The sequence below is a fragment of the Nesoenas mayeri genome, assembly GCF_963082525.1.
Source record: "Nesoenas mayeri genome assembly, chromosome: Z".
In the NCBI taxonomy this organism is placed as follows: domain Eukaryota; kingdom Metazoa; phylum Chordata; class Aves; order Columbiformes; family Columbidae; genus Nesoenas; species Nesoenas mayeri.
In genome coordinates, this window is record NC_137542.1 from 738,207 (window position 1) to 760,814 (window position 22,608).

The following is a 22,608-nucleotide window of genomic DNA, read 5'->3' on the forward strand; positions in this document are numbered from 1 at the left end:
GTGTGACGAAAACAAAGCCAGACTGAGAAGTGCTCTTAATAGTCCATGTTACAGGAGGACTAAACAACTGCAGGAGAATTAAACTACCCATGCATTAGTGAGGCATTAAGCAAAGACAAAGACCCATCACACCAAGCTCCTGCGTCCTAGACTCAGAAATACAGGTAACCCAAGCAGAACACAAGACATCAGTTATTACTGCTTACTAAATGAAGTAAAAATGACTCAGGCTGTAATAGAGAGGCAGAAAAAAACCCAAACTTCTGGCTATTTCATCACCGGGTAAGAACAGGTTAAAACAATGAGCAGGTCCACCTGGAGCAGCTGAACTGCCCCAACTCACCCAGCTCTTCAAAGGGCTCAGAAACCTGCCGGGGGGGCCGTGCCGATGGGAACTTCTTATCGACCAAGCAGGAATCCAAATAAATTCCGCATGCAAGACACAGTAAAGCTACAGTGGGGGAAAAACTGAAGGAAGAAGCGGCAGTTCAAAGTTGTCTAAACACTGCTAGAATGTTTGAGATTGCATTAAACAGCTTTATCTGCTTTTGCAGCAGAAGAGAAAAGGCTGCTTTGCCTTTTAAAGAAATACTTCCTTTCCTGCAAAATTCCTGTAAAAAAAATCCAGTAAAATTCTTCTTTTTAATAGCTATTTTCAGAGACTACGAGAAAAAGAGGGGCAGAAAAGGAAATCGCCAAATGGCTTAAAAAGAAAAGGTGGCACAAACGACAAAACCAGTAAATCTACAAGTTTTGCTCTATTTTAAATAGAACTATAGGATCACAGGAGATTGTTAAAACTGAAGGATGTAATTAAAAGAATGTTTAATCTAACTGAAGAAATGTAATCATGGCCGAGTGGGAAGTAAAAACTTAAAACAGCTATTGATTTAAAATCAATATGAGACAGCACGAGGTAAGTGGTTTCATAGTACATAATCTTTACCAGCAAATACTTTGGAATGTCAGAGAAACTGCAGAAGCATCAAATACTGAATAAAGTACATAGCCTAAGTTGTTATAACACAATATAAAGCAATTCCTGGCACTTACATTACGTCACATTTTCATTATTAGGCTCCTTCCAGTTCTCACACTTAACAGCATCACTGAAAATTGTACTTTGAACGCTTAACGTGAAAGATATGCTTGTAACAGAAAAAAAACGCATACAGAAAAAAATAGTTTAAAATGTGTTAGTTGTCAAATTAGACGTGAGTTTTCGAGGGACTATGCAGTTGGCAGGTGATAAGCAGAAAGATAATACTGGAGACCGTGCCATGGCGAACAGCTGTCACCACGTATGGAATACTACGTATGGAATACTACGTATGGAATACTGTTGCTTTACCAGAGGAGAATGGCCCTGGAAACCGTGAGGAACAGAAAGGAGAGCAACAAAAACACGGGGCTGTCTTCAGTGGGGGGCAAAGGCACTGAAGAAAGGGACGACAGGGCTCACCCCTCGCGTCCTTCTTCACTGAGCAGCAAGGAAGAATATTGAAGTAGCACAGAAGTACCTTCAGGAGCATTATTTTACAAAAGCATTGATTGAAAGATCCAGTTGAAAAGCAGAAACACTTCCTGCTGACAGGATCTTTCAAACGATGGGGTGTCTCCAGACACGGAATATTGTGGTGGATACATTCGTTGTGGTCTGGTTCAGGCTGACAACAGCCCCCGTGTTCTTGGGGCTGACCTGTGAGTCCCTGGCTCATGTATGAGGGAGTGAACATGTCTTGAAAAGCATTTTGAAAGGCGGGTTGGAAACCCGGAAGTGCCAGATAACCAAAGCACAGAAGAACGTGTCTTGTCTGCACCGCTGACCAGCAGCCAAGCACTTCATCCTACGAACATCACCAGCAGGATGTGTCCCATTTGAGCTGATCCCAAACAGCAGCTGGACCGCACACCAGCAGCAGAGACGTCTCTCCCGGTCAATGAGACCCCTCAAGGTGCAGAGATCCTCTACCCACAACAGATCCTTGGAAAGGGATCAACAGCAAGCAGAATCAATACTATGAAACACTACTAATCCATGTAGCTACTCGATGCTATTATAAACTTTGTAGGAATAATTCCATTAGACATAAACCATTGCTCAAGTCCAAGTCTAAGATTGGATCCAGCCGCACCTGGGCTACATCAGGAGTTTGGAAAGCAAGGAGGTTGGTTTCTAAAGCCAAGGGGGTCCACTCTGAACCTCACGACTCAATGGGAGGGTCCTCCTCACTCTTTGTGTAGCCTATGTGAATCATCCTAACTGGATTCTAACTCAATTTTCCTTTGTATGTTTCTTCCACACAGTAATGAATAAAGTGAACCTCACCATCAAACTTGTTGAATCTTGTCAAACCACTGTTAGACTTCGTCTCAATATAAGATACTGCTGCTTCTCTCTTTTGAGTGAGATGCATTGCACTCATCTGAGAGAAACACACGCCAGTGATGACCAACTGCAGCCACCAGCTCAGAAACTGCATTTTCAACACCCTGTTTCAATTCTTTGCAACACCTGAGCAGGCTCAATGTGACCCCTGCTTCTCCTCAGGGTGTACCAACCGCATTCCAATACACAAGTCAACTGTATGATGCCTCTCACACTAAATTCCCAAATGACTGAACTGCTCCAGGGGCAAAACAGCTACAGGTCCTTCGAGCTCATCAGGTCCTGCTGGGTAAATAGAATCCAAACACACCAACAAAATCTAAGGGTGAAAAAGAACCGCAGCCGCATAAGACAAATGAAGTTTGCTGGTGATAACAATTGCACCATGATTTTTTAAAATAACTGGGACACTAACAAAGAACATGTGATGGGAGAACGCTGCCATGTCTGTTTCCTCAAGAAGCGAACGCTGGCATCCTGCTGACCTGCATTCCCCTCTCAATCCACTGCAGCTTCTTGCAAGACACAAAGAGCATCTCGGTCTTGCTGAATGCTGGCAAAAAAGTGTTTTCTACCCCACTGCAGAGCACGAAGTCACATCATATTTCAACCATATCATATCGTATCGTAATCGCCTTACTTTCTAAAGAGACGGTTTACTAGAGTATGCATTACCTTAGCAGCAGCAGGTGCTCCACTCGCCTGTGTTTTGGGGGGCTGGCTGACATTAGCACTTGCTGGGTTTTTCTACAACACACAAGAGCAACATAACAAAACATCAGATATGTTCATCAAGAGAAGCCAAGTACAACTGTAAAGCAAAACTTTATTTTTAAAAAGGTATGCTAAAAAAAAGGCCATTAGAACATTTTATGCAAGGCAAGTCACCTAAAATAAATTATCCTATCTAACTTCAATTCACGCAGACTCATTTCAGACTGTTTTGCCACGACCAGAATAGGTTGTTTTCTCCTATTGTTTCATCGATGACATATAAATCTATGCTGTTTCCTGTGGCAGAGCAACTCTGCTTTAATTAACAGTTAAAGCAACAGTCACCATATACACTTTGATGAAACACACCAATGGAAACAGGATGGGTAAGCTATTGCTGTACAGATATAACCTGAACGACAGCACGGAAGGTAACACTGCACTTCAAACAGGGAAGGAAAGATAGGAAGATACAGGCAAAACGGTGGTTTTTCTATTAGTAACTATTCTTGCAACTGAAACGAACCCCTGACATCCCCTCTGGACCTCCAGTTTCCACCAATGCAATGCCACTATTAGCAAGTACTACTAAATGCCACTGCAAAAACTTGGTGATTGCAGAAATCACGCCTACTGGAGGCTGGGAAAATAAGCTGTTCACAACGAATGCAGCAAAAACCATCGGATTTTTGGAGGCAGCAGATGGGTAAGACCTATTAACTTTCTCTGGTAAGTGGCAGCTCCAGATTGACCACAAAACCGAAGTGTTCACACTCTGCTCTCTGCAGGCAGCCAAGTCCACAGAACGGCCTGAGATTCAACCAGAAAACTCGGACATACTTTCCAATTGATGGCACACAGCAGGTACTGCAACCGGCTCAGAGCCCTCTGTCATCACGGCAATTCTGCCTCCTGTGTTCTTTGTGATCTAGATCCAAATCTAGGAGAGCACCTCGAATTAAAAAAGCTGCACATTCAATGGTGTTTGTGGTTCACAGCGTTCAGGACTTGTCTGTGGTACCTAAGGCTATGTCTAACGTGACTGGGGCGCTCAGAAGACCCACAAATACAGTAGTTTCGCAGAAGGAGCAGCTACCAACATACTCAAAGATTCCAGGTACAACACTAACCTTTTCTCTTTTTTGCTGGTCTGAACTAGAAAAAAACCTAACAGAATGAAATACATCTGTGTTCTGAGCATGAATTTGTGCTTATCAATCAAATAGTATAAAGAAAAAAACATGAATGTCAACACTGTTTCACAGCAATAAAGGTACAGGTGGGAGAGAGAGAAGAAGAAGGAGCAAATAGATTCTTCTGTAGAGAAAGAGCTGGAGATAAGCTGCACGGAAAGTTAAGCCACCACCTCAAATCAGTATTCTTCACTGAACGCTGACTGTGATAGGCTGAGTAATACATTTTAGTTCCCAGGGTCATCTTTCAACAGTAACTTCTTCGGTATCTACCCACGATACATTTGTAAAAGTTGAAAAATTGGCCACATCACACTCCGGGGTTCATCCTTTTACGCTTACTGAAATAACGATGTGGGGTGCTTCCCAGCATCCCCGCAGGCAAACCAGCCCCGACACCCCTACCAACAACCCACCCAACAACCCACCGCGCCGCCGCATCCCCTCCCGCCCGGAAGGGAACGGGTGTTTCCTGTGACAGTCGCAGACACAATCAGCTGTACCCATGTCTCACTTCCCAACCTGATAATAACAGAGCCAACCAATTATAAAGCACAGCTTCTTTATGAAATAAATTAGAGCCAGGAGCCTGTGCAGAGTTGTCTGTGAAGGATCAGAAGCTGTGGCATACGGGTATTCATAATCTGTTCTTCATTATTAGCAGTGGCTTCAAAAAAAAAAGGCAAAACAGTGTTTCAGGGTGGAATATTAATTCCCTCACGTCTAATAAAGAGCTAAAATACATATCCCTTTGATATGTAGATTTTCCAAGTGAAGACATGCGTTAAGACTGGTGTCTAGAAACATGGATTAACTGCAAATTTTGGACTCCAACGTGCAAGTGTTCATTGTAATATGCATATTGTACAGTTGTTTTGAAAGAGGGAAGAAAGTGCAATCTCTGTTCTGGAAAGGCTTCCGACAACCGTCAGCAGCGTTTCAGCCTTCACCTCTCCATCTTCAATTCTAGAACCGCTTGAGCAGCAACCACACTGTTTGTCCCTAGGGTGAGAGGAGCCCCACACCAGAACAGCTTCCAATGGGCACCAAAACTTAACTGAAATAACAGCGTTTTTTAAACTACGTTTTTGCATCTTAGCCAAAGAAGAGCCGAACCAGAAGTGGAAGATGGGCAAAGCAGCTGGTGCTGTGCCCCTCAGAACCGCTCTGCTCCCCGCCGAGGAGCCTGAAGTAAGTAACTCAGCACCAAAGTAGAAAGAAACCTCACAAAGGCTCTAATCGGTTCCTTACGCACTTCCACAATCCAGACCAGCCCTGGACACCACAAACCGTCACCAGTCAGCATCACGCCTCTGAACTCTGAGTAATGCCTTTTTCTGGGTAAGTAATCCTGCAAGACAGGCATCAGGATTAAAAGTTACCGCAGAAATCCTGATGTCAGAGCAAAGAATCACGTCTGAAACGGCAGTGATGCTTCAGCACCAATTATTGCGCTCATCCTTTCCAAGTAAAGAATGTATTTCCTGCTAAGCAAAGACTAACGAGCTGAGCGAGCAGCACATATTTTGCCTGCACTGCTGCAAAGGACGACTGGAAACGGCAGGACGCATCGGGGAGGGTCTTGTTTCACACCATATCTGGTAAAATGTGGCCCCACTCTAATCTGCAGCTTCAAATTCCTACAATTCCTTCAAATTCCTCAAATCCCTGGGCCCCATCTTGCGTGTAATACCAGATCTTTACACCCAGCCGCCCGCAATGCAGGGCTGGATCTTCAGCCGACACAGCAGCTCTCCTTGGCGTTTCCCTACCACGGCGAGGCCAGGAGGCGTTTGCAGACGGCGTGCGGTCGGCAGCACCAGCCCACCGGAAGCAGGGCCGGGTTTTGGAGCAGAACCGCGCGCAACCGGAGCGCCGGGTCTGCGCTGACACCCCGACTCCACACGCGCTGACGCGCTAAGGACACGCACCGAAGCACAGGAGTGCGGGTGTGAAACAAACACGGTGACGTGAAATAGCTCAGGTACACGTTGATACTCCTTCCAAACACCCTCAAATATTCAGACAATTTGTGGCCAGGGGACTTCTTAATTTCAGTGTATTTTATAAACTGTCCTGGGTTTCTCTTCAGTATTTTTGTCCCATCTGCTCTTAGAAGTATGTACCTGCCATCATCCGAAAGCTTCTTGAGCACTAAAGCCCCAGGCACAGGGCACCTGAGGTGCAGTGACACTGGTGGAATCACACAGAATCACACAGAATCAACTGGCGTGGAAAAGCCCTCAGAGATCATCCAGTCCAGCCCTTGGTCCAACTCTAGTCCGTTTACTAGATCATGGCACTAAGTGCCACGGCCAATCTCAGTTTCAAACCCTCCAGGGCCGGTGAGTCCAGCACCTCCCTGGGCAGCCATTCCAATGCCTGACCACTCTCTGCACAGAATTGCTGTCTAATCTCCAGCCTCAATTTCCCCTGGCAGAGTTGAAGCCCATGGCCCCTTGTCCTATTGCTGATGCCTGGGAGAAGAGCCCAATCCCCACCTGGCTAGAACTGCCCTTCAGGTAGTTCTAGAGAGTGCTGAGCTCAGCTCTGAGCCTCCTCTTCTCCAGACTGAACAAGCCCAGCTCCCTCAGCCTCTGCCCATAGGGCTTGTGTTCCAGTCCCTTCACTAGAATGGCACACTGGAGCTGGAGGCGATGCCGAGATGAGGGGTACGGGAAACCACACCAGCTGTCTCCCGTGTGCTAACTCTTCAGGAGAAAGGAAATCTCCTGTTTCACACACTCTGCAATGTCATTCTGCAAACACATTGACTCACGAGCGTGAACTCAAAACACAGTGAGAAAACGGGGGGCAGATATGGAGAACAGCAGCACGTCGCTCACTCTCACTGGGTGGCAGGTGCATCCCAGCTGCAAGCATACGCAACAGCTTCAAGTGCATGAGCAAACACAATGCCAACAATCACAATTCCCTTTCTGTCAACATCCACATCAACAAGGAATGAAAACATTTCATTAAAGCTCATTTAGATTCTCAAGAACTGTCTGATTCTCCTTGGAATGTGAATTCAAAAAAATCTAAGGTTCTAAACACCAAGACATAGAGAGTTAAGGTATATCCGTGTGACATGAACATTTGTCCTTGAATAGTGCCCAGTACGACCGTGACACACACACTTCCACTATACTGATAAAGAACTGCCTATACCTTCTTGTAATTACATACTCTAACACATCTCTAACACTATGTCCCTCCAGCAAATCTTTTGCCTATTTCCACAAGACACCACGTACAGATACACGTTCTGTTGCTCATCATTAGATTGACAGATTATGTGTATCTTACCCTAAAGTTGACCATTCCTGAGGCAAACAGATGCCCCTATCTGTCAACTTGAAGCTCCAGCAGCACTACTGAAATGAGGCAAACATTATATTTCCTTTGATAACATAAAGAAGTGAAGAGGATCCACCTTTCCAAAAGCAACATGGCTCTGTAAAGCTGGGTATCAGAGTCCTGTCCCTTCCAAAACCCTTTCCCAACCTCCCTCCTGCGCTGGATACAGTGGCACAGCGTATTAGTGCAAAAAGAGGGCTTCCAAATAATTACTATAGGTTACTATGAGGGATCAGGGTTAAAGTAAAATGGGCACATAGTCTTAAGGCCACGCTAGCTTTTGTTTTCAGAAACTGAACAGACTAAATTTAGCATTCTAGAAGGAAGAGAGGCATCAGCTGGAACACGAGTGCTGTGGTAAGCTTTATGTTCCTGGCCATGGAGCAGAAGAGGTGAGTGGGAACCACTGGGAAGAGAAGAGGCGGAAAGGGCTGTGAGCATCCTCTGCTTTGCGCAGTGGCAGCGCCCGAACTCACCTGCTGCCCGTCCCTGCCAGGCAGCTCTGCCTGTGCGACCCGTGTCGGACACAGAGCCCAGCACCCCAGGCTGTTTGTGACCCCCGTGTGTCCCCAGCGCCCCAGGCTGTTTGTGACCCCCGTGTGTCCCCAGCGCTCCAGGCTGTTTGTGACCACCGTGTGTCCCCAGCGCTCCAGGCTGTTTGTGACCCCCGTGTGTCCCCAGCGCTCCAGGCTGTTTGTGACCCCCGTGTGTCCCCAGCACCCCAGGCTGTTTGTGACCCCCGTGTGTCCCCAGCACCCCAGGCTGTTTGTGACCCCGTGTGTCCCCAGCACCCCAGGCTGTTTGTGACCCCCGTGTGTCCCCAGCGCCCCAGGCTGTTTGTGACCCCGTGTGTCCCCAGCACCCCAGGCTGTTTGTGACCCCGTGTGTCCCAGCCCCACCTGCTCACGAGGTCCCAGGCAGATCACACAGGATCCCAGGGCTGGAATGGCTCACAGAAGGAGACTCCACACCCGCTCTGGGCAGCCTGGGCCAGGCTCTGGCACCTCCAGCAAACAAGTGTCTGCTCGTGTTCACATGGAGCCTCCTGTGCTTCAGTCTGTGCCCGCTGCCCCTCACCCTGGCGCTGGGCACCATGAACAGAGTCTGCTCCATCCTGACACCACCCTGACACACTGATCACTGATCACATCCCTCTCAGCTTCTCTTCTGCACTCAGCAGCCCCAGCTCGCTCAGTGTCTCCTCACACAAAGATGCTCCAGACCCCTCAGCATCTCCGTGTCCCTCCCTGGACTCTCTGCAGCGGCTCCTTGTCCCTCTTGGCCTGGGGAGCCCAGCACTGGCCCCAGTTCTGCAGATGGGGCCTCCCCAGGCAGAGCAGAGGGGGAGGAACAACCTCCCTGACCTGCTGCCCACACTCTTCCTCACACACCCCAGGGCCCGTTGGCCTCTTGGCCACAGGGCACGTTGGTGACTCGCGCTCACCCTGTTGTCCCCAGAACCCCCAGGTCCTTCTCTGCAGAGCTGCTCCAGCAGGTCACCCCAGCTGTGCTGGTGCCGGGGTTGTTCCTCCCCACGTGCAGGACCCCACACGGGCACAGAACACCACAGTGGGTTTAGAAGCTGTTCTGAAGCGAGGAGCAGACACAGGGCAGCTGCCGGCTGGCTCTGGACGCGGTGCAGGGCGGGAAGCTGCTCTGGGGTCAGCGGGAAAGGCTCGCTGCTCCGGGGGCTCGTTCCTCCACTGCGGGCCCCGAGGATGCTGGTTATCACATGAATGTTGCTGCACCGGCCTGGAACCTGGTCAGCCGGTTTCTTCTCTCTGCTACCGAGCAGCTGGATGACCTTAAGTAAGGCAAATCCTGATCTGTGCTTCAGCAGCTCCCCTTCCCCACGTTCTAACTGTGCCGCTTGGATAAGATGTCTAGTCTCCCTTACGCAGCGCTTTAAGATCTAAGGATGAAAGTATTGTGTGATAGTCAAGCAAAAAGTCACTGGAAACCTCACAAACTAAATATGTTCTGAAGAAACCATCTTACGAACTAACATCTGTTGGTATATCACACATACAGCGCACATACTCCATGCTGTGATTGTATGCAATTCCAAAACGACAGTATTATCAAACAGATCATCTTCACACTGGTAACTCCTAACTCTTTTAACGCATTATTTTATTCTCCTGTATTATGATGCTAGAAAGAGAAAAATGTCATAGAGCCATTTAATCTTCCCAGCACCTCTGTGCAAGTCTCAACAAGCAGGTTTCTATTTGCAGTAAACCTGCTGTGTTTTTTTTTCAATCTATCTTTAAGTCTCCAAGGAGCAAAGGCTGAAGAACCCTATTCTGCGCTTCCACAGTACTCACTTTGAGTCTCCCTGATGTTGTGGGTAACTGGCACCTCCTACTCAGACCTGTGTCAGACCTCTCCTACCTTTACTTTTCTTCCTCTACCCTTCTTCTCCCACTCCTTGTGAACTATATGCCCAAAGAGACAGGGTAACTTATTGTTCTTTTAGTTAAACAATAAGCACATGGGCTTTTACAATTTTCCCTTCAATGTGAATGTGAACTTGTCAAAGATTTTGCATTTTCTTGTCATTTATACAATGCATTACCAAACCTCTTCCAGCAGGGAGGTGAACAAACTCAATATTCCAGACAAGGTCATCCACAGCTACCTACAGATTATCAATTTCTGCTTCAACAACTGAAGGCTACAGGAATAACCTCCAGCTTTTAAACCCGAACATACCACTGCAGACTCTTATAAAAGCTGTACAAAGATTCACAGTTGCTACCTCAACTGCTTTAAAAAATCAGAGTGTTTTGGAGGCAGATGTGAACCATGGTGGAGCTAATGCCATTCAATGGACCTACAGAAAAGTGTTTTCATGTACTTTTACTTCCAAGCATTTTAAAGCCACCGGAACAAGTCAAATACACACAGAAATTCACAAGAGGAACACAGGCGGTATCATAAGGAGTCACAAAGCAAAAGCACCAGGACAATAAACTTAGTAACAGCCTTCTTTTGCTCGCTATAAACAGATACTCCCAGTGAGAGGTCAGAACAGCAATCGCACAGCTCAAACTACAGGCTTCAACCCCCTCCCTTCCCACAAACAACTCAGCACTTCTATATAAAGAGTAACAACAGGCAGTTAAAGAACTTGGCAGTAAACTAGGAATGTATGAAAGAACAACGCTATTTAAGAAAAAACCTGAACTGCCTAGAGAGGAAAGGAGGAACAAGTTTCCAGGCTAGACAAGCCTTCCTTGGTATTTGGACGGGAAAGAAAGGTAATTACTTTAATCATCTACTTCAGAAGATAGTAACAAAAGTGCTCGATGCCCTTGATTTGCAGTGCAGTTAAACGCACGAAGTTACTTTCCAAATAGCTTCTGCTATGAACAAAGTATCAGTCACGCCTATTTCTGCCTTCCTGTGTATCAATTATTTGAAAGCATCAAGTGGACAACCAGTTTTTGTGACTTTTTCTCAGCGAATGTGCTGCTGGCCTCCCTGGGCCACCAGCGCTGGCACCCGCGCCCCAGCACACGCCGCAAACACCAAGCGTTGCTTCTAAAACACAGCACTGACCACGTATGTGCAAATGTGTCAGGAGATGGCCCGGACACATGACATCTATGTATGAACACGGATCTGTGTTTGTGGAAGAAAAGCCAGGATGCAGACAAGGTGGAAAGAGCCATTTGTACAGTCATACACGTCTTCATCTGTACAATCGAAAAACTAGGACCATCACACCTGTCCCACAGACACGTCCACCGAGATCATTTCCACTGATACTGGCGTGAAGTGCTTGTGAAAGGATGAGCAGAGCAAATAAATATTCTCAGTAGGCTGCATAGCAGCCCGAGACAAAACTATACATTGCTGGAATGAATAACGAGTGACAACACTCACCAGTTAATTGCCTGAAAACTACCACTTTGCTATCATAAGACAAAAATCTGTATACGAGGAAATTCATTACCAGCTTTACTTCTTAGCACATTCAAACACTTGAACTTACCTCTGCTGAGTCTGCTTTTTTGTCTTCTGGTTTGGAAGAAGCTCCACTTGCCTTCTTGTCACCGTGCTGTAAGTGGAGAAAAAGGTATGTGGTTATTAAGACACCAAAATAAATGGTTTATGTAGAGAAATTCCCAAATATCTTAGCGCATGTATGATTCCTTTCACCTACCACAGTACGACAGAAGGGAACATTATAAGTTTTCCTTTTCAGTAACAGACAGGATTTATAACTGGATAACTTCAGGTGAAATCACTTAAAGCCACTACCACAATTTCTAGAATTCTGCTGCTGACACGTATAAAAAATTAACGCTGTAACAGTTCATTAAAGCTGCACGCTAGGAAATACAGTTCTTCCAGGGTCTCCAAACCTCTCCCACCTTTCCTCCCCTCCAACACTTTGAACTCGCTTTCATCCATCCTGATGTGCAAGCCCGTTTGTTTCCCACGTGTGGCAACGTATAGAAAGTCACGTTTTTATAGCGTGCACACTGGAATTCAGCACGTTTTACTCTCCGCATCTCTGAAAAGTGGTGAATGCAGTCTGCCAAGAAGTCTTCTTCAAAAGCATATTGTTTAGAGTCTAAAAAAAGCAAGAAACAAGAAATTCTTCTGCCAATATAAAAGGCAATACATATAACCATTTTCTAATAGCAAGAGTAACTTCCCACAGCAGCTGAGCCATCTGGGAATGAGAATTCACGTCTGCTTTGTTTTGTTAAGTAAGAACAAGAGATGATTTGAGACTAATTTATTCCCTTCTGTTTTTAGGATTGAGCAGCAGGAGGTAAACTTTGCTAACCCATTAAAATAAAGAGTTCCTACAGATCTTTCTTTACATGGCTATAGGGAGAAAGTAATGATCCATGTATCACCGTACTGTTTTCAGCCGGAATGTGTTCATGCACATCAGCAGACAGGCTGCAAAAATACTACAGCTGAATGAACAAATAAAACTGAAAGTAAAAAACCAGCACGTTTCTAATCCGTTTCCATTACGGTGGTACACGACAAAACTTCAAAAATTGTTTTAGAAAACCTCTAATAATCGAATTTTTAAAATGTTTTTGGGCGTGGCTAGGATGCTTGACAAGTTTTAAAACTGGAAATGCTATTCTCATATTCCAATTGTGCCTCTTCAGAGGAAAAACAAGGCCTGTAGGTTGTCTTTTCATGTAACAGATGAATCGATTCACTGCCCCATTACAGTACTTTCAGTACAGACACAATTAACAGTGTTATCTGTGCCTTTTATGGCTCTAATACAATAAAAATAGACCACATGCATACCAGTAAAAGCCACGTCAGTGAGCGTACTCTTGTGATAAAAGAGCTGGCACTGCCCTAAGGCTCAGGAGCTGCAGCAGACCAGGCTCTGTCCCTAAGCACTCAGCACCACAACACTCAGAAAGCCACATGTGTGATGAATCCAGCACATATTCCTATACATTATATGTAGTATTTTATTGCTTCTATTCATTTGCCTCCTCACTTGGTCCCCGGGTGTCAGGGCTCCTGTGTCTGCCCCAGCACACGCTCCTGTTTCCCATCCGCAGGCCGGGGTTCGCGCTGCCTGCGCAGGGCAGGACGGGGCGGGGGGGCAGCGTTCCCTGCGCCCCTTCCACACCAAATAACAACCCAGGGTGGCCCCACTGGCCAGAGAGCAGAAGGAATGGGCAGGGACCTGGATAAGCTTGAGAAGTGGATCCATGCAAACACCATCAGGTTCAACAAGGCCGAGTGCCGGGTCCTGCCCTGGTGGGACAACCCCCAGTATCAGTCCCACTGGGGTGCAGGATGGAGAGCAGCCCAGGAGAAGGACTTGGGGGCACCGGGCTGAGAGATCGGCCATGAGCCGCCACGTGCGCTCGCAGCCCAGAAGCCAATGGTGCCCTGGGCTGCATCCCCAGCCCCGTGGGCAGCAGGTTTGGGGGATCCTGCCCCTCTGCCCCGCTCTGCTGAGACCCCCCTGCAGTGCTGGTCCAGCTCTGGGTCCTCAGCACAGACACACATGGAGCTGCTGGAGGGGGGCCAGAGGAGCCCCAGGAATGACCCGAGGCTGGAACAGCTCTGCTGGGGACAGGTGACAGAGCTGGGCTGTTCAGCTGGAGAACAGAAGCTCCGGGACACCTTAGTGCACCTTTCAGTGCTTAAAAGGGGCCCATGAGAAAGATGGGACAGACTTTAGAGCAGGGCCTGTTGTGACAGGACAAGGGGTGATGGTTTAAACTAAAGGAGGGAGATTCAGGCCGGACATGAGGAAGGAATTGTTGTCCTGAGGGTGGTGAGAGCCTGTGCCAGGTACCCAGAGAGGTGGTGGATGAACCATCCCTGAGACACCCCAGGCCAGGCTGGACGGGGCTCTGAGCACCCTGAGCTGGTGCAGATGTCCCTGTCACGGCAGGGGAATGGGGAGCTGGGGAGGGCCCTGCGACACAAACCATCTGTGGTTATATGACAAGGACCGCAACTTTGCCGCCCCTAAACTCAAGCTGGAGAGAGATTAAATGCATGCCGTCTTCCCCGCAGAAGGCCACATCAAACAGCATCTATGAGACTTTGAATTCAAGGCCAAATGCTGTTTATTTTACGTATGGGACCAAAGCATGTATGGCTCAATCAAACTGACATTTTGTCCCCTAAGATGGAGTCACACACTGTGTACACATTAAGTGCTGATACTTCCCAGCCTCAGATAACAGAACAGCCTGTGGAAGTTTTACCTCACTTGGAAGTCCAGCATGCTGAGGAGTTAGCCTTGGAAAGCACAACTTCCCAGCACCACTTCTGAGATTCCCTGAACAGCTGATGCTTCAGGGATATGAAGAAGGGATCCTGTTTCAAAATACCCGTCAACAGCTCTTTTCTGCTCTGCATTTCCATGCTTTGAACTTTCTAGTTAAAATAAATAAATAGATAGATAGACACAACTAAACCAATAAATCCATCTGATTCACAAGAGACTAAGCCCAGTTCTTCTGGGACAGTATGCACGCATTGCTCCTTTACTCTGCCAAGCGGATGACACGCTTGGTTTTTCCCTTGGGTATTCCTTCCTTTTTTCTGCTTATCTCTCCTTACAATGCCAAAGCGGCATGTTCATTCACTAATAACATACCCATAACCAAGAGGACAGGAGCGGTTCCAGCTCTGTCACACAAACAGTGGGTGCACAGTTAAGTTACACTTTTAGTTTAACTAATGAACTAACAACAGTTCCTTATAGTTGTTAAGCTGGCTCAAAATATTTTCCAAGTCCACTAAAACCAAAACAAGGAAGCTGACCCATAGTCATGTCCTCACAAAATGCACAAAGAAGTGTGATGAACAAAAAAGTTTATCCTGAGATCTTCAGCCTGTTCTACAGCACACAAAAATGTCACGACACTCTTGCCTTACAGACACACCTTTAACTTCTGATTCAAAGGGCAACCGTGAAACAGAAAGTACTTGGCCTAGGTGAACAGCACAGAGCGAAATACCAATAACCAAACATATGGCTGCATTCTCAGCCTGTGCTTGCAAAAATCAGATCTCAGCCAAAGGTCTTGCTTCAACAAATGATTTCTAGGCCCCGGGAGCCCCATCAGCAGCGTGGAGCCGCTGTTTCAAACCACCGCGCAGCTTCCCGCGGGGCTGCAGTGACGGCACGCTCGGAAACGGGGTGAGAAGGGAATCTCCTCGCAAGATTCTCAGCTGAAGCCAACCAGTTGCGCACTACAGATATTAAAGGACACATGTAATTTTATACAGATAGGACTTTCACCTCTGTTTTCAGTTAAAATTGTGAAGAAGCAGATCTTTGATGCCGCACAGAAAACTCCCAGATGGTAAGAGGTGTCAGGGGAACCACAATCAAACAATGTAAAGAATGGAAAGGTGAAAACCAGATTCTTCCAGCAGCCATCCCCTTCTGCTTTAAATACGCCAACCAGCAAAAACCTTGGTAGGGCAATCACTGAATTTCTTTTGCACCTGTTTCTGTCTCACACCTTTTCTGGGTCACTTATTCATCCTTTACACCACAACGTGTCTCGGGCAGAAACTGCCGGTGTGATGCAGGAGCATGGGACACACGACGGCTCCGACAGCCGTGACGACGGGTTTCCAACCGCGCGTCTGCAGGAGCCGTTTCCTTCCCCGGTCACGGGTGACGACCAAGGCCTTGCTGTAGTATCTTTTCTTACCCGGGATCCAGTGACCCAGGACCCGTCACCACCTAACACAGCCGTCCCAAACCGCCCTCCCTGTGACTTCGTGTCGCCTCTGCCACACGGTATCACTGATTTGACTTGACGCAATGAGTAAGACTTGAAAACATCACTAAACACTGACCCAGGCTACTCAGAGCAATTTAAAAGCAGAGTCATAAACTCAACAGATTTCATCTATCTGATTACATACTTATGAAATACTTTAAAGCGATGCGTTCTCTTGACAGCCACCGTACGCGACTCATGCTTTCTGTAAAACTTTAACAGAATGCAGACTTTTTGTTTTCGCTGCTCCACAGAGACAGAAACTGGTTCCTCGGCTGACCGATGGGCTACAAGGAGCAGTTCTGAGGCAATGCGGGGTCCCCGCCGTGCGGAGCGGGGACGCACCGCGGAGCTGGGGCTGCGGGGGCGCCTGGCGAGCAGCGGCCGCCCCCCCCCCCACCCGCGGCGGGACACGCGTGTGTGGGACAGCGCCGAGGAGCCGCTTCCGAGGCAGAAACTGTCCCGTACTGTCCCCTGCCCTGTGTCGCAAACCGACGTGTCCTGACGGGGCGTTAGTTTCATCAGCGAGTTTGCGTTATTCGGGGGTTATGCAAACAGCCGACGGCCGGATAAATCCCGGCTTTGTGCTGCCTGTCAGAGCCCGCGGAGGGACGGCCGGAGAACGACGAGCTCATCTGACCTGAAATACCGGCGCGTACAAAAAGCGCTGACTCGCCTCCCGCCACCACAAAATCCTTCCCGCATCCCTCCCTCAGCCGCCGCGCCGGGGAGCGGAGCGGAGCGGAGGGGAGGGGAGCGGAGCGGAAGGGAGGGGAGCGGAGGGAAGCGGAGCGGAGCGGAGCGGAGGGGAGGGGAGGGGAGGGGAGGGGAGGGGAGGGGCGCCCGGGACCCCCGCCCGCCCGCCCGGCCCGGCCCGGCCCGGCCCGGCCCGCTTTACCATGGCGTACCACCACCGCGCGAAGGCCATGGCGCTGCCGCTGCTCCCTCACGGCTCGGCCGGGCCGCGCCCGCCAGCGCCCCCGCCCCGGGGCGGCCCCGCCAGCGCCTCCCCCGCAGCAGGGCGGCTCCGCGGCCCCGACGCCGCCACCCGCCCGCGCAGCCCGCCCCAGCTTACCGCGGCGGGGGGCGGCTGCCGCCCCGGCCCGGGCTGGGACATGGCGGCGGGGTCCTGGGGCAGCGGGGGCGGGGGCGGCGGCGGCAGCTCACGGCGGTCGCAGCGGCACGGCCGGCCCGCCCGGCGGACGGCCCCTCCCCTTCCTGCCGGGCCGGGCCGCGGCTCGCGCTGGGGCGGCCGGGCGGGGCCGGGCGGGAGGCGGCGGGTGAGGGGCCCGCGCGGGCGGCGGGACAGCGCTCGCGCGACACCCAAAGAAGCGCGGTCTGGGGCGGTGGAAGCGCAGTTTCCTTCTCCTCGCGAACGTCCCTCAGCCCTTCCCCGTGGAAAATCTCAGAGTCCCAGAGTGTCAGGGGTTTGGGGGCCCTGTAAAGCCCATCCAGTGCAATCCCCCCATGGAGCAGGAACACCCAGATGAGGTTACACAGGAAGGTGTCCAGGCGGGTTGGAATGTCTGCACAGAAGGAGACTCCACAACCCCCTGGGCAGCCTGGGCCAGGCTCTGACACCCTCACCCCAAACAAGTTTCTTCTCAAATTTAAGTGGAACCTCCTGTGTTCCAGTTTGCACCCATTGCCCCTTGTCCTGTCCCTGGTTGTCACCAGCAGAGCCTGGCTCCATCCTCCTGACACTGCCCCTTTCCATATTGATCCCCAGGAATGAGTCCCCCCTCAGTGTCCTCTTGTCCAGCTCCAGAGCCCCAGAGGGGGGGTCTCTCCAGGGCAGAGAACGTCTCTGAAATGGAAAGCGTTGGGTTTGCACACCTGGCCCTCAGCTGGAGGGTGGCGGCGAGGCAGGTCCTGCGCTGTCACAACGTCCCCAAAACAGGGGTGGGCAGCGGGTGCCTGTGGCTGCTCTGGCCCCCCAGACCCTGGACTCACACCCAGAGCTCAGAACTGCCTGAAAGGAGCTTGGAGCCAGGGGGGTCGGGCTCTGCTCCCCAGGAACAAGCGCCAGGAGCAGAGGAAACGGCCTCAAGTTGCCCAGGGGAGGTTGAGGTTGGATGTGGGAACAATTTCTTCCCCAAAGGGCTGTGGGGCATTGAACAGGCTGCCCAGGGCAGTGCTGGAGTCACCAGCCCCGGAGCGGTTTAGCAGATGAGGTTCTTACAGACACGGTTTAGAGACAGATTTGGGTCACGGTTCAGCTCGATGATCTTGATGTTCTCTTCCACCCAAAATGATTCTATGATTCTATTCCCTGCTCCCTCCAGGGAAGAGGCAGCAGGTCTAAGTCACTTTGTGGGAAGCCTGTAACCCCACTTAGCGCCCAGGCCCTCTCTGGTCAGAGACAAGGAGACGGTGGGTGAGGGTGAACCCCCCGAGGTCGTGGGGAATGGCATTAACCTCCAGAGAGGAAGGATGGGTTAAAGCTGTCCCTGCTCCTCGTTTCTGATTACCTCCATGCAGATTTATGGCTGGCTTTTGAAGTGCTTCAGCCTGTGACTTGTATGGGTTCTGCATTCCACTCCATGGGTTACCTGCCTAAAATTCAGCCTTCACTCGAGCTCTGCATTGCATCTGGCCATGAAAACGCAAACCGCTTGCGTGGGATGGACTTACAACGATGTGTATCTAGGCAGGGTGCTCCGGAGGAGGAGGAGGCGAGGGCCGTGCTCGGTGCGTGACTTCTACACCAGGCTCTTGGGCGCTGTTCTATCTGCAGTCACTCCAACAGGTCTAACAGATTGTGCTGCATTCCTCGGCCGCGGGCAGCGGACCCTCCCTGCTGACACGGTGCTCCGGGACGCCTCGCCGTGCATCACCCCTCCAGACCATGACAAACCACTGGAGCTGACAGTGATTTAATTGCCGTGTTGCACGGTAACGAGGCATTAATAGATTGAACCCCTGGTGATGTCAGTCTGTGTCACTCTGGGTGTTGAGGGTTCTGCTGATCCAGAAGCACATCGCGAGTTCTGAGCTCTCCCAGGAAGAAGTCAGGCATGTAGGTGAGACCTGAGCACTGGATAGCTGCAGGATGGGGGAGGAATGCTCAGACACTTACTCCAGTCCATCTGCAGTGTTGTGGAAACCGACTGGGCTCCAGCCTCGCAAGGAAATCTCGCTTCGGGGCAAAAGGCTTGGCACAGCTTTTTCTATTAAAAGCCTCCTCTAGTATGCCACTGCTTTAAGAAACCCTCATTTACTGGCATTTTCTGCATATACTTCTTAACTAGTTTAGATTTCTTTTTATACGTAAAGGGTGTAGACAGCACATATTTACCAGGGGATGGAAAAGCAGAGACTTGTTCCTCTGACAAAGAGGATCTCAGCTGACGGTGCCTGAGTCAGCTCTTGATCCACTGCAGGCCTAAACACCACCCCAATGGTTTGATCATTTGGGTGAAGATTTGGGTGTTTGAGTGGAGGAGTTGCGAGTAATTATCCACGTCAGCCTCATACTTTTTACCTGTAACCGGGAAAAGATAAGTTTTTCTTACAGCTTTCAGCAGCGCGCAGGTTTGCAATTTCAAATTCATGTTGTTTTTTCTGTTGCAATTTCTACTTATTCCTTCATAGCGTCTGTGAGCAAACAAACCCACAAATGCTGGGATTTCACACGGCGTTGGTCGTGGGATTCTGCTGGTCAGAAACAGAAGCAGGAGACGACGGATAGTCCAGACACACAGTTTGTTCAATGCATGTTGGCTGGAGCAACATGGGGTGGCCACATCAGGAACAGTTCTTACTGTGATAATGTGTATTTAAAAACCTTTATGCTTTTAATAGTCACTCTGAGGTACGTCTCGTGGATACATTGACGTGTAACTCAAGGTATTGGGAGCCTAAATTTGGAATCCAGAGTGACAGACTCATTTTTCCCTACCATGCTCCATCTCCAAGGGGCTCCAGTTGACGTCAAGTGCCTCTGAATAAAAAGGTGCTCAAAATTCTGGCAGAATCGGATCAAATTTTTGCCAAGCATACATATTTTATTAGTGTGACTTGCATAATAGCACTACTGCAAGCTTATGAGTCATTCCCCAAACTTACAAAATAAAGTTCAAGATCTCTTGTGTAATTGCATTTTTACCTAGGGTAGTTACCAAAAAAATCAGTCTAAAAGTAAGGATAAAAACCAGTTGGGCAAGTTGCTTGTTTAATCTCTTTCCTCCTCTTCCTCTGGTCTACCAAGAAACTAACCAGGACTTTTCTTTCTGTTCTCTTCCTCCCCAAACCAAAACTGTCAGGATTTACGTATTTTTTAACCTGATGCACGGAGTCCCACCCTGTTTTAACACATAAACAGTAACAGAGATGGACAAGTACATTTAATTTCTTCTTCTACTGTTTTTGTCGCGACTAATTTGGTAAATGTAAATAGGAATTTTCAGTTATGGTGATTCTGTTTGTTGATAAAAGCAAATAGTTTGATAACATCCCTGCTGTATAAATCAATAATCCAAATCCTTATTGTTGAAAAGAAAGGTTTCTTGCTGTATATATCAATAGCCATATTTTTATATGTGTTATAAATATGTTCTCTTTTATCATATAATTGATATGTCCTCTGCTTGTTTAGTGTGGTTTGGAGATTTCCTGCTGGACTCCGCTCCACTGCTGAATGAAATGTCCTTTCCACAGACACAAACACCGAGCTGTGACACCAACCAAGAGTTTTCCGTGGGTTTTGTTGTTTTGTAAATCCCTAAATACTAAGGTGGGATTTCACCGCAAAAATAACTTTGTAAGTAAGTTTGAATAATGACCGGAGGGCTGAATTGGGGTGAGATGCACAGAAGTTTAGAAGTAAATTTTGAAGTCTTGATACACTGCAAAGTCTCAAATCGATAGAAAAACATGCTAATAAAATAAAGCACCTTTTAGGTACACTTTACATTTTCAATGTGCTGAATTTAGCAAAATTGTTTGTGTCAGTTCTATATCTTGCAAATCATAAAAACCCATGCTGGAGATTAAAACTTTAATGTACTTCTTGGACGTTTTCTCACTTCAGCTGCATTTGCAGCAACAATTTACTTAAAAGCAAGAGCATTTGCTCCAGTGGGGCTGCACTTGTCTCGGATCATCAGGGTGCGCAGTGGTCCCTGCAGGTCGAAACGCCCCTTCGCGTGCAATTAATCCTGGGGCACTTGGTGTTAAAAGAGGCTTCAGGGAGGAAGAGTTGTGAAAAATAGCTATGGATTTCTAAAATGCATCCTGTGAAAGGAGCTCAAAATTGTTTGCTTTGGTTTGCAGAGATGCAGTAAATAATTTCTGTGGATGACTTTCGAATGAGTCATCACAGGGTAATTAAGAAAAGGTTTTACAGGACATATCTCTCTTTTTTTTTTTTTTTTCTGTTTTTTTTCTATGTTTTATTTTTCTCACTTTATTACTTATGCACTGATAAATGCAATTTATGCTGAAGAAGCCCAAGATAGACCAGAGTATAGTTTACAACTAATCCAAAATCAAAAATAAAACCAACAGTTGGCTACTTTCCATAGTGTATTTACAGTCATACATACATACATGTATGTCTGTCTTGCAGCTATTTTGTACAAGTATGTGATGTAACGCACCGTATCAGTAAGGAATATTCACATGATTCCCAGGTGAATAAAAGACTAGTGACTAAAGACTAAAAGATAATAATTTACAACAAAACAGCACTGAAAGGTAGAATTAATTTACACTGACCTCACAGAACAAAATGTTAAGCCTAAGATAGGATGTTGATAGGAGCCTCAGAGAATGTCTACGGCCGCGAAAGGGAGGAAGATATCACCTCCACCTGCCTCGCTCAGCCTTCATAAGGTGATGCTTCTCGTGTGCTTTCAGCAGCTGGTGACGAAACAACACATCAGTTATTACAAGCGTTCTTCCATCCTGTTTCCCTCCTCACTGGTGAGAGGCTGTGAAATACCCTCTGCCAAGCGTGAAACCCCCGTGAGCTGCGACACGCGCGTGGCTCGTGCAGGGACGCAGCCCCGGACGGCGGCGATGGGAGAGCCCCGGTCCCGGTCCCGGGGGAGGCTGTTGCCTTTGCTTTTGGTAAACAGAGACCTGGGAGGACTGAGGGAGGTCGGGGTGGCACAGAATCCTTGCAGCACATAAAGGCATTCACCCCGGCTTTTGTCTGTGAGCAATCCTTTCGGTCACACCGCATTACTGATGTGATTATCGAGCTTGAAAATGGGGCTATTAACAGTGAAGAATAGTTGTTACATGGCTTGTCCGCTTTGGTGTGCCGGCTGTCAGAAGCCTAACCATGGTTTGCATCTAAGCGTGCACTTATAACAGCATAATTACATGTGCAAAATGTATTTGCATGCAGGCACACACATTCATGCAGCCGTATGGGAGCAGTGGGTGACACTGGAAGCTGTGCTGCCATCAGAGACCTGGACAGGCTGGAGAGCTGGGCGGGAAAGATTTAATGAAATAGAACAAGAGCAAGTGTAGAGTCTTGAATCTGGGCAGGAACAACCCCAGGTTCCAGTGTAAGTCGAGGAATGACCTATTAGAGAGCAGTGTAGGAGAAAGGGAGCTGGGGGTCCTGGGGACAGCAGGGTGACCATGAGCCAGCACTGGCCCTTGTGGCCAGGAAGCCAATGGGACCTGGGGTGGGTTAGAAGGGGGTGGTCAGTAGGTCAGAGAGGTTCTCCTGCCC

General features: G+C 48.5%; 1 protein-coding gene across 1 annotated transcript in view; it reads right to left on the minus strand.

The window, feature by feature from the left end:
* The window catches only part of CAST (calpastatin), a gene marked incomplete at its 5' end in the record, with an annotated part of 58,891 nt that extends 42,046 nt beyond the window's left edge, over positions 1–16,845 (minus strand). The window contains 3 exons of the mRNA XM_080362176.1: positions 3,065–3,136; positions 11,657–11,722; positions 16,816–16,845. Of these exons, the coding sequence (XP_080218302.1) occupies positions 3,065–3,136; positions 11,657–11,722; positions 16,816–16,845 (168 nt within the window). The remainder of the gene's footprint in view (positions 1–3,064; positions 3,137–11,656; positions 11,723–16,815) is intronic.
* Between the last annotated feature and the right edge of the window lie 5,763 nt (positions 16,846–22,608).